We start from the raw sequence: 18,885 nt of genomic DNA, 5'->3' as shown, positions 1-18,885 counted from the left end.
GTCAGGCAGAGAAGGACAGATACCATAGGTTTTCACTCAAAAGTGGGACAGGAGAAGCTTAACCGAGCACCATGGGGGAGGGGAAGGGGGAAAATCGTTGAAGAGAGGGAGGGAGGCAAACCATGAGAGACTCTTGAATACTGAGAACTGAGGGCTGATAGGGGAGGGGGAGAAGGGAAGGGGGGTGATGGGCATGGAGGAGAGCACCTGTTGGGATGAGCCCTGGGTGTTATATGGAAACCACTTGACAATAAACTATAAAAGAAAAAATATCTTATAATACTGAAATAAATAATATATTAGGCTAATATGTAATAAAATAATGCCACGCACACTCTGTTAATATGCTAAAGTGGTTCCTGCTGGGAGATAAGGGGCTGGAATTTCCTGTACCACATGGCATCAGGTGTAGCTTGTCAGCCTCAGCTCTAGTCAGACCTACTCAGAAGTAAGGATTAGCATTCTGGAGCATTCCTAAAGAACATTTCCAATGATAAGTAGTTTAGTGTGCACTGAAATCTTTTGGGGACAGAGGAGAGGATTACCATACAGCACCTCAGAATGTCCTCACTTTCCCCATTAGATATTTCTGTTCTCCTTCTGTTTGCCTCCATGCTCCAACCTGCTCTGTTCTCTCTAGCATCACACTGTCATCAGGTATAACCTGTCTTCCTCTCCCATTAAGCTTCTAAAAATGTTGTCTTTCTACCTCTTAATTCATCTTTTTGCCATCTTGAATATTGTTGTGGGACTCAAATGAGTGTAAGGTTACATCACCATAAGCCATCCACACAGTTTCTTAACAGGATAAAACATAGGTACATGTTGTTTGACATGCTTGCAAAGTTCTGATTTAAAGAATAAAAGGGTTTTAGCCAGAGCATTTCCTCTTTTCCTCAAGTTGTATACATCAGTTCACAGCTGTGCATAGCATTTAGAGTCCATAGGATTGGCAGTCACCCCGAGAGAGCCCATAGGAGGTCGTGTCTCCACATAGTCTCTGGAAGGTCTTCAAATAAAAACATGGCAAAAGCAGGGTTTTTAGGGCTCCTTAATAAGAAAGTTTCTGGAAACCTGATTTTATACCAATTGTCATCCACATTCCAGATTTCCTTTGATGCCAAAACATTTTCACTTACTGAGTACTGGCCATTTCCAAACAAGAGAGATTCTTGACTAAAATATTACCAAAAAGGTCACAGATATTTGCATTCTTTGGTTCTTTCTGTATATCTGCATGCATGACTGTACACTTTTGATTGATTTGACCTAATGAGAAGATTAAATTTATAAGTTCTGTAATTAAAGTCAACCAGTTAGATAATGTTCATTCATTCTTAAGTCATTTTGTCGTCTTTAATACTTACTAGGGACAGCAAGGCAGAAATCAGCATCTAGGGTGATGATATTTAAATATTTACAGTTTCTATTCAAATTAAGTTTTTCTAAACTAATTTTAACAATTATTTTTAATTTATTTCTCTAAAATTTTTTCCAATTGATAATAATTAGGAAGCAAAAGGGGACCTGGGTGGCTCAGTTGGTGAAGCATTAGACTCTTGACTTTGGCTCAAGTAATGATCTCTCAGTTTAGTAGTTTGAACCATGCATTGGGCTCTGCGCTTCTAGCCTAGAATTCTCTCTCTCTCTCTCTGTCCCTCTCCTACTCCCTCCCCCTCTCACAACAAAATAATTAAGTTAAGAAATTAAGAAAAATCTAATCAAGGTTTTATCACTTCTTCTTTGCTTTTCATTTTCCCCCCTTTCCCAAATGAGTTATGGCTGAAGGATTTATAATAGGAGTACAATAAATGAAAAAGAAATTAAGAGCTAAGTATATACTTTTCATATAATTTACTATGTTATAATATTGATGTATACAAACTCATTCCTTTATTTTTAGCAAATTCCATGTTTAACCTTATTTTCTTGATTGTCCTCTGACTACATTTTTTTCAAGGTAATTATGACCTACTAGAGCCACCTTCAAATACTCCATTCAAAATTTTACCCAAGAGGTGTGATAATTGGCCAGGAATATACTAATTAGTCTTAAGGGAAAAAAAACATGTATGCCTCAGTACATATAGATGTTTGCAAGAACTAGACCAACAGAAGACAGGCCAAGTTGTGTCACATTCCCAAATAGTACTGGGGAAATTACACAGATGCTTTATTGGTATTTGAAAATTCATGAGTTAGAAAATGTGTCTGATATTCTTTTGTGGAGCTTAAGGCCTACTGCACTTTTAAATGACTCAAGGATTATTATTATTTTACTATCCACCATTGACTAGGAATGAGGGTTCAAGTGTAAAGGGGGTTATACATTTTCTGAGTCCTTGGAGCTTAATTTTAAGACCAGTGTTTTTAAACTGCTGGCTCCAACTCATCAGTGAGGTTAATTTCCTCTCAGTGAGCCATATTTCCCTTCCCAAAAGAGTTTAGCTAAGAAACTAGAGGAGGCTAACAAGAGCTCCAGCATCTCGGAATAAATTTATCTTCAGAAGATTTCAAGAGTTGAATCATGTTGTCCTCCTTTCTTGTGCTAGTGAGAGGGGTTGAAGGAAAGGAGAAGAAAATTGGTTTTAACCATGTTAATTGTCACTTTTGTTTGAAATCAAACAAATATTGGGGCACCTAGGTGGCTCAGTCAGTTGTGTGTCTGACTTTCACTGAGATCATGATCTCACAGTTTATGAATTCAAGCCCCAAGTTGGGCTCAGTGCTGATAGCCCAGAGCCCGGAGCCTGCTTCAGATTCTTGTCTCCCTCTCTCTCGGCTTCTGCCCCACTCACTCAGTCTCTCTCTCTCTCTCTCAAAAATAAACAAACATTAAAAAAAATAAAATCAAACAAATATTGAAAACCCATCCTAATATAAGACTATGCTAACATAAGGAAGTGATCAGAGAAGCACACATTAATTGTGCTAGCCAGGCTTCAAGAGGACGTCAGTAATCCTTGCTTCTTGGAATTTATGTCCTTGTGCACTTCCTCCCACACTCAGTAAACTGAACTGTGTGACCAACAAGACACTGCACATGTGACGGAGCATAACTCCCCAGGCTAGGTCAGAAAAGACACCAGTTTCTACCCTTTCTCATGCAGTGCTCCCTCTGTGAGAACAGTTAAGCAGTTTATGAAGAAGTCCACAGTGAGAAGAACTGAGGCCTCGCACTAAGAGCCTACGAAGGTTTGATATAGCCATTTGAGTGAGCCACTGGGACAACATATTCTCCAGCCCAGCAAGCCCTTAGCAATGGCAGCACAGGTTGACATCCTAACTATGACCTCATAAGAAATCTGAACCGAGAACTTCCTCTCCCACAGAAACCAGAAGAGATACTACGCATTTATTTATGGTTTAAAACACAAAGTTTGGGGATAATTTGTTACACACCAGAAATAACTGGTACACAAATCCTAAATTCTATATTTTTTAGATAACTTCCTAAGAGTTTCCCTTTTGCTATTTTGGTGCTACTGCAGGTGATCTGTTCTGTTTAAGTCTTTATGCCCACCTCAGATATAAAGAGATACTTAGCTTGTGAAGTGGGCATGCTTTATGAGGGAGAGAAAGAGAACTCAATCTCCTGCCTTACATTTTCCTGAGGACTCCCATTCAGACAGAAAAAAAAAATCACAGGACACTTGATCAATCTCAACAGTTAAAGGCCAGCTATGCTCATGACAACAGGGACCCTCAATTGAGTCAAAAATTTTAAATTCAGCCAGTATATTAAAAGAAAAATGTGACAAAGTTCACATGTTTCTCAGGAGCTCAGACGGCCAGGTTGCCCACTGAACCCTTGGATTGTTGGCATGCACTACTTAACTGTTCTTTATTTCAATACCAAATAAATAACAGGGCTATGGCAAGTACTACTAGAATTTTCTTGCTAAAGCTTGAGTCTGGGTAGAGAGAAAATGACCACAAAGTTCTTTATTGCTATTTACATATAGCCATGTAACAATTTAAAATATTTGGATAAGTGATGTTCCATCTCTTGGTTCTAAAAAAGCCAGGTCACTGGGCTTTTGGGAAATCATTCCCATTTACCTGAGATTCTGGTAAAGTTAAATGATGGACTTAAAACCATTGAACATAATTTCAGAATACACATGGGGTGTGTGTGACAAATGCATCTGCTTGTGCTGCTAGTGAGGCCACGTCCACAGTGTAAGTTAGTTTAGACCCACTTCTGTTGTGTGATTACTTTTTGAGTCAGAGATTGGGGAACCCAGAGAAAGTGGCAGGCCATTCAATTAGATTTTACTTTAATATGCTCATGTCAAAGGAACACAGTATATTACTCAGGTCAACATATTTTAATTATCTTTTACTGAAATAGATTATAAGGTGAGTTAGCAGATGGTTAAAGGTTAAGATGAATAATAACATTACCAACACTCCTGAATGCCTATTTTTCTTTCCTGTTATTTTGAAGCTAAACATTTTAGTCAGCACATTCTAGATTAATTACACACAGAGTACCCTCTAGGTCTACTCCAGAAATATAAAATAAGTAGTTTCAACTTATTATGCAGGGGGAGAGGTGCTACCAGAAAGGAGGAGACTATGAAATGCATTTACTATAAATGTAAAAGAGGCCCCTTGCTTCCCAGTTCAGGTCATTTGAACTAACACTGATACTTTCCTTCACAGTGAAAAGGAACGGAGGCAAGAATCCTCTAAATATAAAAAAAATACTATGTTTAAAAGGTGAAAAGCAAAGTGTAATAAACTCATTCCTAGTTTCCATTTTATTTTCCTTTACGTTTGTGCCCACATGCCCACTGGCAGTTCACCTTGTAAGCAGGGTTTATTCACCATCCACACCCTGCCCAAATTTTTATTTTAATGCTTTTCCTTTCTTATTCGATTTCATATTTTTGGAAGATATATCTAAGATGTCCCAAATACCTTAGTGAATTCAATCTGCTGGAAAGCCCTGAGTGTATCAATTTTTAAGAGGATGATAAAGAGGGGGAGGGGCAGGTAGGAGTAGGGAGGAAAGAACAGATCACACAGAGGGAGGAGGGGCTGAAACGTACTGGTCTACCATGGTCCTGTCCTGGATTTCAACAGTAACTCTCACTGATCTATTTCCACAATAAACGCCATGAGAGATTTAATGAAATATTATGTGATCTTCGATTACACAGCTTGACGGTTGATTTTTAATAACCAGCCTGTGAAATCTGTTTGATGGCTAAAATTTGGCTCTGAGAGTTTGGCCACATGTTTTGTGTGCTGTGCTTGCTAATGTAAAATAGACCATCATATATGATTAGATTATTATATACATTATTTGGCTAACAGTTAAATCTCAAAGGCTTATCTAATAAAAGGCATCCTGAAAAACTGAAGCTTCACTATGCTATTTTCCAAATACTAACATGAACAATTAAGCTGATAAGTAGTATACGTTAACATAGAATATTCTGGAAACCATATAGAAAGTTTTGATAAAGTGCAACCCCTGGTTCCAATGGAGATGAAAATCATTCTGAATTATGTAGTTAACCTAAACACAAAGAGTTTTGTCCACCTTGGATTTTCATCCAATGATTATTTACTGAGCACCTATACCTGCCAGGTTTATGTTAAGGACTGAACATGGTCAATATGGTTCCTTCCTCCAAAGAGTTCATAATGTCATATAATTGAGAATGTCACTAGTAAGACCACTCATTCTTCTTAAAAACAATACGAATGTTTATTATGTAAAACATATAGGAAACATGGTGAACAGTAAAATATGCCAAAGTTTTGCCAAAATCACCAGTTAAAGTCACACTGGAAAGATTAACAAAACATAAGTAAATGGTAAAGCTAGTTATTTACCTTCTGTAACATTTGGCCTAGTGGAATTATAGTACAAAGAAGCACTGGAGCTCCTGGGTGGCTCAGCTGATTAAGCCTCTGACTCGATTTCAGCTCAGGTCAGGGTCTCACAGTTCATGGGATCAGGCCCTGCATCAGTCTCTGTGATGACAGAGCAGCGCCTACTTGGGATTCTCTCTCTGCCCCTACCCTGCTAGCACTCTCTCAAAATAAATGAATACACATTAAAAAAATACAACAACAACAAAGGAGCATTAACTGTTTCAAAATAAATTGAGTTTTGCTCTACCCAAAGAAATAGTTAAAGATATAAATATTAAAGGAAATTTATTTGCTTTTATTGGAATATGACTCTAAGGGGGAAAAAAAAGGAAAAAAGAAAATGGCTTGATAAGAATGTGATATGTGTTTCTATTTTACTTTTGAACAGAAGATAAACAAAATAAGCAATTTTTCATTCTTTTGGAACAGAGCTTCATTTTCCTTTATATTACTTAATACTCCATGGAGTTTTCTTAACATAAGAGTTATCTGCCTTCTTGGCTGAGTCATCAATATCTTCCTTGTCATTTTTCTCTTATTGAGTTTCATGCTAATGGACTTGACTTCCTCCCTTTATTTCCTTAAAAGTTATGATTTTTTAAATATTCTTCTCCTTTTTTAATTTTTTCTTCTATTCTCCCTTTTCTTATAAATTAAAAAAAATGATAGTCTCAAATTCTAGCATGCATCAGAATCACCTGGAGGTCTTGTTTTAACTATAGGCTGCTGGGGGGCACGTGGGTGGCTTAATCAGTTAAGCATCAGACTCTTGATTTCAGCTCAGGTCATGATCACACATTAAGTGTGGAGCCCGCTTAAGAGTCAGTCTCCCTCCCTCTTTCTGTCTCTCCCTCCCTCCCATTCCCCCTGCTTGTGCTCTCTCTCTCTCTCAAACCATAAATAATAATAATAATAAAAAAAAAAAAGAAAACATACTACTAAGCCCCATATTTTGAGAACCACCTGGCCTAGTGGATCAGGAAAACTTAAATGTCAATAGATACACTTTGTTCTTGCCTTTATTTTTTTGGGAGAGTGGGGGCAAATATAAAACATATTTTGTTCTTGCCTTTATTTGGGGGGGGGGGTTGAGGGGCAAAGATAACACATGATCTTTCAAATAAACTGTCCCATCTAAACTGATATATATTAATCCAGAAATCCTATTTCAGATTACAGATGACTGATGTGAACTGCCAACGAAACTTTAAATGAATAGAACTGTTTATTTGCAGTAATGAACATGGAGAATTAGTGAACATGAGTTTTAGTTTTGTTTTCATTTGCTGCCTAGTAATCTAGATTTGGAATTGTGTGTGAAGAAAGGCCAATATAATTTAGGAGGATGTCACAGAAATGAAAGTGGGGCTGATAAACAGGGTATGACTGGAAGAAATAGCTTACAATTTATAAAGGAAGGAGGAAAAGAGACAGAGTCCACTAAGAAGACAGCCTCATAGGTGCGTGATTGTGAACTGGGGAAGATAAAAATGGGCTGGGGCATGGAGGCTTGGCGGGTAGAGAGCCCCCTCTGCAGATAGGCAAGGGGAAGAGAAAGAGCTGCTGAAACTGCTCTTAGAACTATCCCTGGCGAAGAGAAAGACCTCAGCCCAGGAGGGAGAGGGATCCTATCATCCCATTGCTAACTGCAGGGTGTTCAGAGAGAGAGCCTATCTCTAACTGTGGAGCTTTCTTTGACCTAGGTGCCCCGGTCCTAGTCAGCATCAGGAGGAACCTCTCCCCTACTCCCTCCTACTCAATCCCAGCTAGGAAGCGCCCTGACCTGCTGGATTACATATCAGGCAGTATCCTACAGCTCATGGGCTAAGATCTGGAAATGAGGCTGGGTGCAGGACATAGAACAGGGCCAACCTTGGCTGCACCCACGGCACAGGGAGATTGGACCTAAAAGAGTGATTTGCAAGGCTTGTTTTGATAAGGGACTGGGGGGCTGCCATTTTTCTCCCCACAACCACCAAGGCGGGATCTGAGGGAGTGGTGGGAACCATAGTAGAGGCAAGACCTGCCTACACCAAACCACGTCCATTGTGCTGGGGAGTTGCCTCCCCCCACCCCAACTGGAGCCCTGGGCAACACCTGCATTGATGCATTGCCATGATTAACACTAGACCAATTCTTGCTATTCAGATAAATTCTCCCTTATCTCATTCTTATCTCTCCCCTCCACTGGACTGGGCACTCTGGTCATTGGTTTGCTTAAACAGTAACATTTAATCCATTCTCTTAATACATACTCTACACCTCCGTCCTTCCTTTCTCTCTGAAATAATCAGACCATATAGTTTCTCAGGGTAACACTATCTTTGTTTCCTTCTCCTTGCCTCCTACCATATTCTCTGTTTGTTCTCTCTGAATTAAGCCTGTTAGTCTCTCTGCCTGGTCAATGTTAAATTTCCCTTTCTTCCCACCCCTGTCATTTCTTTCTTTGTATATGCTCTTCCATCAGAACTGCCTCCACTCTGCTTTTTATTTGTAGCTGGGATTTATGGTTTTATGCTTTTAGACTGCTCTTTTTCTTTTGTAGTTTCTGTTTTTGCTTTGTTTTGATTTTCCTTTTGGTATGCTTGTTTGATTTGTCTGTGTGTTTTCTTGCTTTAGTTCCTTGTCTGTCAGTCTGTTTCCTTTCCAGGATTACCTCAAGAAACAAGCCAAAGTACACATGGTGGAGAGTCCCAAATATCACTGAGTAGGGAAATAAAATAACCAAGGGCACAACAAAGAGAGACCAAGGGACACCACTTAAAAACACTTCCTCAGCTTTGATTCCCAAAGGAGACAGAGATCCAGCAAAAAGACAACAGGCCAGTATCCTTGATGAATAGAGATGCAAGAATATTCAACAAGATACCAGCAAATCGAATTCAGCAGCACATAAAAAGAATTATCCACCATGATCAAGTGGGATTCATTCCTGCATTATAGGCTTGATTCAATATTCACAAACCAATCAATGTGATACATCACATTAACAAAAGAAAAGATAAAGCCATATGATCCTATTGATGCAGAAAAAGCATTTGACAAAATACAACATCCCTTCTTAATAAAAACCCTTGAGAAAGTCAGGATAGAAGAAACCCACTTAAACATCATAAGCCATTTATGAAAAGGCCACAGCTAATGTTATCCTCAATGGGGAAAAACTGAGAGCTTTCCCCCTGAGATCAGGACACGACAGGGATGTCCACTCTCACCACTGTTGTTTAACATAGTGTTGGAAGTCCTAGCATCAGCAATCAGACAACAAATGGAAATAAGAGGCATCAGAATCAGCAAAGAAGAAGTCACTTTTCACACGTGACATGACACTCTACATGGAAAACCCGATCGACACCACATGAAGCCTTCTAGAACCCATCCATAAATTCAGCAAAGTTGCAGGGTATAAAATCAACAAAGAAATCGGTTGCATCTTTATGCATCAATAATGAAGCAACAGAAAGAGAAATCAAGAAACTGACCCCATTCACAATTGCATGAAAAACCATAAAATACCAAGGAATAAACCTAACCAAAGATGTAAAAGATCTTTATGATGAAAACTATAGAGAGGTTATGAAAGAAATTGAAGATGACACCAAGAAATGGAAAAACATTCCATGCTCATGGATTGGAAGAATAAACATTGTGAAAATGTTATTACTACCCAAAGCAATCTACACAGTCAATGCAATCCCCACCAAAATTGCACCAGCTTTCCTCTCAAAGCTAGAACAAACTATCCTAAAATTTGCATGGAACCACAAAAGACCCCCAATAGTCAAAGTATTATTGAAGAGGAAAACCAAAGTGGGATTATGGGATTGTACTGTACTGTGATTGGAAATCAGCATTTTGGGAATGGAACACATAGCTATACTTTTGCCTGTTTGTAGACAAACAGTAGCCTGTAGACAGGCTTATGCTCCTGTGTGCATTCACTGGTTCAGAACATTTGTATTATGTGTCAGAGGAAGGGGAGAGTAGGGAGATTCGAACAAAAATGAGTAAGAGCTCAGGGCATAGTGAGTCATGTATTTGTGAAGTATAACACAAGAACAAAGTTAATAGGAAGTATTATGGGAAAATAGGGACCAAGTACTTATTTCTCTCTGGGAATGTCATGGAAAACTTAACATAAGAAGAAACTTTTGAACTGAACCCTGAAGAATACATGAGTGTTTGGTAGGGATGGCAATTAGGGAAAATCTTGGGCAGGAGTGGGGGGCATTAGGCACAATGTCCTTAGGCAGGACCTTTTAAGAGAATTTCAGAGAAACTTCAAACATTTGGATGTAGCTACAGCATATAGTGTATGTATGAGGAAAGTATTAAACTCTAGAGCTAAAACCAGGTACAGAAAAAAGAGTAAGTTCCTAGTCCAGACTATGCTAAGGAATTTGGACTTTATTCAGTGATCAGGGAGGCATCCAGAAAGGAAGAACCCTATCAAGGAAGTTGAAAGCAGAAAAGATGTGTATCTAAACAAGGACAATAGTAAGAAGCATATAAAAAATTACAGAGGAGAATTTAGAAATAGAGCTTATAGTATGTACTTGTTGATTAGATGCGGAGGAGAGAAAGAAGTCAGCCATAACTTCCCAATTTTTAGCATTAGGCAGTTGGAATGATATGATGCTATTTTACATTATCAGGAAAGTGAAAATGTCCTCCAGTACTGTTTAACTGTCTCTGTGGCATTCTGGTAGTCATTCTGAAAGTACCTAAATCTTAACAAAAAGCTTTGAGGATAGGAAAATGACTTATTAGTCATATGAAATAGAGGATAGAATTTTTTTTCAGGTATAAGATATTGTCCATTCAAAGCTAATATTTTCACAAATAAGTATTGTATTATTTCTTCAAGTCATTCAAAAGTCTGTTTCTTTTTTAATTTAAAAAATAATGTTTATTTTTGAGAGAGAGAGAAACAGTGTGTGAGCAGAGGAGGGGCACACAGAGAGGGAAACACAGAATATGAAGCAGGCTTCATGCTCTGAGCTGTCAGCACAGAGCCCGATGCAGGGCTTGAACCAATGAACCTTGAGATCATGACCTGAGCTGAAGTAGGACACTTAACTGACTGAACCACCCAGGCGCCCCACAAGTCACTGGTTTCTTGACAAGAATAATATTGAAAATTTTCAATAGTATGAGGGAAAGCCATGTGCTGTCTCTCCTTGGTTGGGGGACACTGACATCCCTGTTACTCATGGACCTCGGAAGAATGTTAGAAAATGGAAAAAACAAACCAAATAGGTTGAGTATTATTGCTGTCAGAAAAGGAGTCAGAGAGATCCTTTACATAGTGTTTTCAATCTTTGCTCTATCCAGAGTCTTTGAAGCATATAGGTATAGCACATAGATATAGTGTAGAGGTACAGTTTTAATCTCTGTCATTCAAATAATGTTAAGGAAGACTCAAAGTAGAAAGTAGGGTAAGAAAGAAATCTGTGGTTTCTAGAGAGATTTTATTCACTGTATAAATTAGTATGAAACTACTCTCTACTAAAAAATGAAGATCAAGATATAATGACAACCAGTGATTTTTGAGGGTAGACTTGAGAATCAGCAGAAAACTGCTGACAAGTGTACCAGAAAAGTGACAAGTGTGAGATACTCATTTGAGGTAGACTAAATATGATGTTAAATATGAGAATACTTTAAGTAAGGTTAGGGAAATCCCGGGGCAACAAGTTAGTTCTTGTCAGACTGTAACAATAAGTATGGAGAGAATAAAGAAGTTTCAGAAGGTAGTCAATCAGCAAATATGTTAACTTATAAGTTAAGACAAGGTCATGCAAGGAAAGTGTGAGGAAGAATGAATGGCAATAGTTGTGCTTATTAGGATGATGAGATGCTGAAAAATGACAAAAGTAGTTTGAGAATCTTCATCTATTGGTGAGATCCAACATGATAAAAAAAATAGCAGACAACAGAGATCAGTAATAAAAAGGCAAAATGTCCAAAACTATCACTTGACTTCAACAACAGCTTAAATCCTGGCTATACTCTGTGTGTGGTACACCAACCAGCTGAGTATCAGCTCAGATCTTGTTAAAAATGAAGAGAATCCCTCCTGCTATAAAAGATACACTCAATCAAAGTCGGTGTTTTAACAAGATTCCCAGGTAACTAGTGGGCAATCTGAAGATTGAGGAGCACTGATATGAGAGACTTTACTAACGCCAGGTGAAAGACAATTGTGTGTTACATATAATAGTTAATTTTATCTTGTTATTAAACAGTAATTTTTAACCAATTTATTTTCAGTGACTTTTTCTATTCAAAGGTTCATCTGAGAATGTGACAAGTGCCTTAGGCAACCCGCTCCCATTCCACCCCCTCCTAAATGTGGTTGCAAATTTCAGAATATGATTTGAAAACCTACCACAAACCCCAGTTTAAGTTTACGTGTTTAAAAGAATCCCAAACACGCTTATACAGGGCTATTAATTAGAAACCACCTGAATCCTTGTGGATCCAATCTACCATCTGGCTGTTATCTTGGGGCCTAGCAAGGCTTGCTCTTAATAAAGACTGTGAAGACATAGACATATGTTATACAATCAGTACCCTGAACAGGACTGCTCTGATTTAAGAATTGGCAGGCAACCAAATCTGTGGGTATCAAGAGGCCAAACACAATGTCTGCAGTCAATTGGAATTACCAATTAAACATTTTAGTCACTTATAGTCATCCAAATATTTTGGTGACATAAATCATTTCCAAGTTCTTGTTTACTAAATTATAATCCTCAAGGTTGTCATAAAGGCTAGTATTTGTTGAGTATTTATTATGTGCTAGGAAACGATTCCCCTCACCCCATATCTTTGTGTCTTTTTATTTCTCCTTACAATAATTTATGGGGTAGGTACTTTTGCCCCTTGTTTACAAATGTGGAAAGTGAGGCTTATTGAGTCTAATAAATTGTCCAAAATCAGAGCTAAGAAGTTAATGGAGAGTAGCAGAGTCTGAACCCAAACCTAGGTCAAAATCAGTGCAAAACATACATTTTGTACCTGCCAGGGTAAAGACTCCAAGAGTTTTTAGAATGAATTACTTAGAAACAATTCCAAAAAACCAACTTTGTTTCACCACGCTCTCCCTTCCTATGCTCCCTTTTCCACAGAAAGTTCATCTTCTTGTTTTTAATCTGTAAAATAATTCATCCTGGTTTTATTCAATAAATTATCACCATAGTGATCAAATGAATTACTGTTTATCAAACTTGTAAGGTGATTAATGTCAAGTGTTAAAAAACAAAATAACTTGGCTCATAAGGATTGAGTAAAGTTAGAGAAAAGTTGTTTGATTTTAAATTAAATTATTTCTTATACAGCAGCTGACGAGTTCATGAGGTAAAGCAAGATGCTGCAAGCAGCTACAGGTCCGTAAGTTCTAAATGGCTCTTCTCTGTTGATCTGACTTCATCACAGGTTGCTCACAAGTTGGGCTCAGATGCTTTAGTCACAAGATGAACTACATAGCCCAAATTATGTAACAACACAGAGCCTTTCTAGGTCAATAGCCAGAAGCACTACTCCATAGTCAGTTAATTTTAACAATGTTTTAGAAGGCAAATAGGGAGCGTGAGAACATTACTTTCAGTGTGCAAAGAGCCTGCCAGATGAATGGTTTTAAGTACGTGCCCTCTACTCTGTGAGGTGCTCTTAGTCTTCATTTTCTCTAGTAATTATTATTCGTGTCACATTTTAAAAAAGGTACAGTCTTTTTCTTGAACACAATTAGACAGAAGGAGAGTAAAGGAAGAAGGGAGAAAAAGTGAACAGAGTCACATGCATTTGTAAACACTTTCCTAGGGGTTTAAACTTTGAATGACCCATAAAGGAGACTGCTTTGAGACTCTGACAGATCTTTTCCCCTTCATATAATAATAATAGCCCCCTCCCATTAACATGGTACTTTCAAGTTTGCCAAGTACTTTTAACCTATCATGCAATCCTCATAACAACTTGAGGACTCTTGATACCTTTTCTTATAGAAAAGCAAATCAAGGTTTAAGGAAGCATTAATTGCCCAGGGTCGCCCAGCCCATGAGTGATAAAGCTTCGTAACAGTGGGTTTCCCAGTCTCGAATCTCTTGTTGCTTCCCAACTTGCAATGCCACAAATGTTTAGTTTGAACATGGCCAGTTTTCTGGCCTTGTCTCCAAGGTTGTACACTTTAAGTTGATTGAACTGTATGGTATATGAGTTACATCTCACTAAAACTGGTATTTAAAAAGTTAAATTAAAAAAATTCTTGCTAAGGAAGAGATTCTGGTCTCAAGATGAAGATAATCCTAAAATTATTTACTCTTGATCTTGGATGATTTTTGATGATATAATCTTATTTTGGGATACTGTTCTTATACAAAATTATTAATCAAGCATCTAATCAACATTACAGATGCTCTTCTTTAGCATTTCTATTTTCATTGCTGTTGCAAACAAGTATCAATTTTTTTGAGATTTTAAATTCTTTAACATAAACAGTAGGCTTAGTTCTCTAAAATAACCACTTATTTTTTAAAGTAAATACAACATAAAATACCCAATAGTTACACAAATATTACCACATAAACAAAGAGAGGACCTGCCAAACCAAAATGTGTCCTAGCAAGCACTGCCACCTGGGAATGGTTCCAAATAACAAAATTCTTCCAAAATGTGGGCAGGAGCCTCTCTGACCATTGCCTAACCCTCTGATCCAGTGTGAGCCTTTCATGTCCTGAGGACGACTACACATAAAGATGTTGACTTGTTGGAATGTTCCCAAGATCACATGGCAAGTCTCCTCTGCTCACTACTCTACTGAGTTGGGATTACTCAGTGGAGTCTTTTTTCAACAAGTAGTTAATAAGTAGCTTCTATTTTGTAGGCATCACCTTAGCAAAAAAATTTGCATTGTGGTAAGGAGGACTGTTAAGAAGCAATGAACACCCATAAATATACAAATAAGATAGTAATTAGTTACTATACAGCCGATTAAAATAAGGTTATTCCTGGCAGTGACTTCAGATCCCGAGAGAATGGTGTTAAACTGAGCCACACACAGCTGTTTATGAAGACTGGCGGGGAGAGAAGTCAAGGCGATAGACCAGATGGTGGAAAAAGCCCAAAGACAGGAATGAACTTAGAATGCGCTGAAGAAAAGAAAGGAATCCACAAAAACCCTAGACATGTGACTTGAGGAACTGGATGAATGGTTACACCAATATTGCAACAGGGTACAGTAAGGTTTTGATAGGAGACATTAAGAATTCTTTACTGATCATACAAAGTTTGAGATGCCTGACAGACACTGGAGGAGGGTGAAGGAGGATAAAGGACAAAGTGAAGGGAGTCCATGCTAGCTGAGGAATCTTCGTGGCCTATGTCCTGGTGCTTCCCATCTGACTTAAGAGACTCTTGAATTTCAAGAGAATTGAAGTCGATTGGTAGCAAAGGATGTAGTTGGTGGGAGGCAAGCATAGAGGTAGAAGAACAGGGTGACTAATATAATGGAGAAGAAACATCTCATTGAAGAATAAGGAGCTTGTGCCTCTGAACAGTCTGGTTTAAGTTTAAAAACAGAAAATCTCTTTACTTGTGGGCAGGAGACCCAGACTTTACCAGAAAACCAGATATTAATAGCTACTGTATGCATTCTTTTTCAAGTAACAAACACATCTATTATGTTCCCTCAGTGTCCTCAGCATCATGCTTACATTTTAGCAAATTGTTTTAAATTAAAAAACAAAAACGTGATACAATGAGCATGAACTCTGTACCAGTCTTAGCCTACTGATCTATTCTTCATATTACAACCTAAATGCTTTTCATAAGTCGCAATTCTGAACAAGACACATACTTCTGAAATCCTTTCATTATCTCGTTTGTCTTAGCAGAGAGTCAAACTCCTCACCACGGCCCACCAGGTCCTGCATGCTGGTCCCTGCCAGTTTTTCTAGCCTCTCTTCTCACTACCTCTTGTTCATAGGGCCCACTGAGTACACTTTTCTCAAATGAAACTTGTGCTCACTCTAACTGCTAATGCTCTGACCACTGCCAAGACGCGACAGAGATGGTTCTTGCTAATCTCTTCCCAGCACAAACTCCTACCTATACTTCAGGTTTGGGTCAAGATAACACTTGCTCAGTGAAAGTGCCTCTAGGAAGCCTACCTTGCTCCCATGTCCCAAATCTGATTTAGATGTTTTTCCTCCAGACATTCTATCATCATTAGACTTGACCACCCCATACTTCCTGTGGCTACCCTCCATAATGCTGTTGAGGGCAGGGACCGTGGCTGTCCTGTTCACTGCTATATCCCCCACATTGAGTATAGTGATGGGCATTTAGCATCTAGGAGCTCAAAATATTTTGTTGAACAAATGCAAAGAAAATTTGCTACTAGACTATAAGTGCCTAGAGGACAGGGATGCTAGACTGGTTTCCAGTGCTCTAATTCTAAATGCAGTGTGAGAGCTCAAAGGATATTGAAAGAATTTTAGAGTTCTATTTTAAAGAGCTCTATTTCCCTTTTAAGATTTAAACTTATTGAGAGCAGAGTTTCTGGGAGAGAGCTCTGCCATTGTCTTTTTTAAAATTTTGGTCAGATTCTAACTTCCATAACCATAGATACAATTTCCAAGTCTACTTAGACAAACTGCAGGGCTAATACTACTCACTCACGCCTTCAATACGGTCTGCTTTGGTAAATGAACTGCCATAGGTATTCCTGCATCTGAGCCTTATCCCTACAAGCGAAATACTTACTATGATTCTGCAACATAGACAACTTGATTAAAAATGTATGCTTTTTAGGGCTTTAAAAAAACTTTGAGATCTATATTTTCCTATAATGCGGGAATATGTTTTAGAACTAATCACCACAATGTTTTTATGCAACTGTTCTTTACATTTAAAATCAAGAATTCAACATCACAATTTACCTAAAACATGTGTTCAAAGAAGTATAAATATTTGTAATTACCTTCTAATGCATATTTCATATCCTGAGCAAAAAGGGTCCACATAATTTCAGCACTTATTTTTCCCATATTCAGTTCTTGAGGAAACCTAAAACCAAACACATATATTAGTGCATCAAAAAGAGAAATGTGCCTAAAAATGACTTTACGTATATACCTCAGTAATTGTTATATAGCTCATAAATACTTTTTTAAATAAGATTTTTCTTTATAAAGCTTCATAGGTAGGGAAAAAGCTACCTGCCAGAGTATGGTAATAAACACAGTTGGTGCTGGAAAACAGATTCCGTGACATTAGTACCAAAGCAGTAGTGCCTGGGCTCCTTATGGATGCCTTAGGCTATGTGTTTGTTTTTTCTAAAAAGGCCCTTTAGTTTTGTCAAACACTCTATTTTCATAGATCTCAATTTTGAAGATAGGGCATATGATTCTGAGTGCCAAATACCATGTAACAACAATACAACACCTTCCATTCATCTGTTAGCCATTTTCCTTAAAGCAAGCTTGAGGGCTTCCATTCTCTATTTGCTTAAAATAAATTATTTCAACAAAGTCTCCTCACTTCTCTGGTAAAGTGGCCCACTGTGAACCCATTAATCAGGACTCCAGAATTCCCAAGCAGGTCAGTGTTCAAATAATCTTTAGGACTAAGATTCCTAAGACTGCTAAATACCCATTCTGTTTCCATGTGCTTTGAATCTTATGAAAAGGCCCCTAGTAATGTAAGCCCAATGAATACAAACAATGACCAAGTCTTTTCATTATATTGAAAACACCACATATCAATACGTTAAGACTGAAAGTATTTTCTTTTCTCACAAATATTTAATATATACATACATACAAAAATAATAATATACTAAGAAACAAAAAAAAGTATGTTAAGGAACAAAAGTACCTCTCACATTCATTTTTATTTTTGAGTCAAAATCAAAAAAGAGTAACATTCCAGAATGGGATAGAAAGTGTTAACTTAGAAATGGTCATATCTAAGTTATTATGACATCAATATGACCTCAAATAAGAAAAAAAACACAACAACACTGACACTACATAAAACTATTCTAGCCCCACTTTCTACCCAAAGCAGGTATGTTTCATCACATATTCCTTACCAACTGCCATCTAACAATGTGCCTAATAATGTCAATTGATATTTTAAAACTTATATGCAGAATCTGTATATTTATTAAGTATTTAAACTCAGAGCACTTTCTATGATCATATGTATATATATGTAACCTAACTATATACAAATTAGTTTTCAACTTAAAATTTACTCCATTAAAAATAACCTTGGGCAAGTAATTTATTTCAAAAGCTTTCATTTCGTGGATAGCTACTAACATCACATAATTAGTAGCATATTAATTTTTTATGTCACAATTATGCAGCAACAAAATTTAAGTAATATGACATAGGAGTACTTTATACTCATATAAGGAGAAAACTGATTTTTTAATATTTTGAATCAAGAACAAAGAACATATTAATTCACTTTATAGTGCTCAGATATTAAATAAAAAGACATAATACAAAAAGAAAACTAACGAATAATATCTCTACAAAAATACTTGCAAAACTCCTCAGTCAAAAAAAGAAAAAGCAAATTAAATCCTGCAATATATAAAAAGAATAATATATCGTGATCAAGAGAGGTTTATGGTCAAAATGCAATGGTGGTTCAATATTCAAAAATGAATCAATGTAATTTATTATATCATCAGACGAAAGAGAAAAACTTGCTACCTCAAAAGACTCAGAAAAAGTATCTGACAAAGCTTAACATTCACTAGTAATAGACAAACAAAAACTCTGAAAACTAGAGAGTAGAGAGAACTCAACCTTATAAAGAGAATCTGCAAAAACCTACAACTAACATTATATTTAATAGTCTCAAGCTAAGATCAGAATCAAAGTAGTGATATTTACATTCACTACTTCTATCAAACATTATACTGGTGTTTCTCAAGATTGAAAAAGGCAAGAAAAAGAAATAAGATAAGAGGCATAT

General features: G+C 37.3%; 1 protein-coding gene across 1 annotated transcript in view; it reads right to left on the bottom strand.

Moving 5' to 3' along the window:
- Nucleotides 1-18,885, bottom strand: part of UNC13C (unc-13 homolog C) — a 593,765-nt gene that overhangs the window by 175,620 nt on the left and 399,260 nt on the right. Inside the window, exon 21 of the mRNA XM_029952367.1 lies at nucleotides 16,874-16,959. Within this exon, the coding sequence (XP_029808227.1) occupies nucleotides 16,874-16,959 (86 nt within the window). The remainder of the gene's footprint in view (nucleotides 1-16,873; nucleotides 16,960-18,885) is intronic.

Source organism: Suricata suricatta, chromosome 9 (assembly GCF_006229205.1).
Source record: "Suricata suricatta isolate VVHF042 chromosome 9, meerkat_22Aug2017_6uvM2_HiC, whole genome shotgun sequence".
NCBI lineage: Eukaryota > Metazoa > Chordata > Mammalia > Carnivora > Herpestidae > Suricata > Suricata suricatta.
Note: the sequence above shows the minus strand (reverse complement) of the source record. Positions and strands in the feature narration are given on the sequence as shown.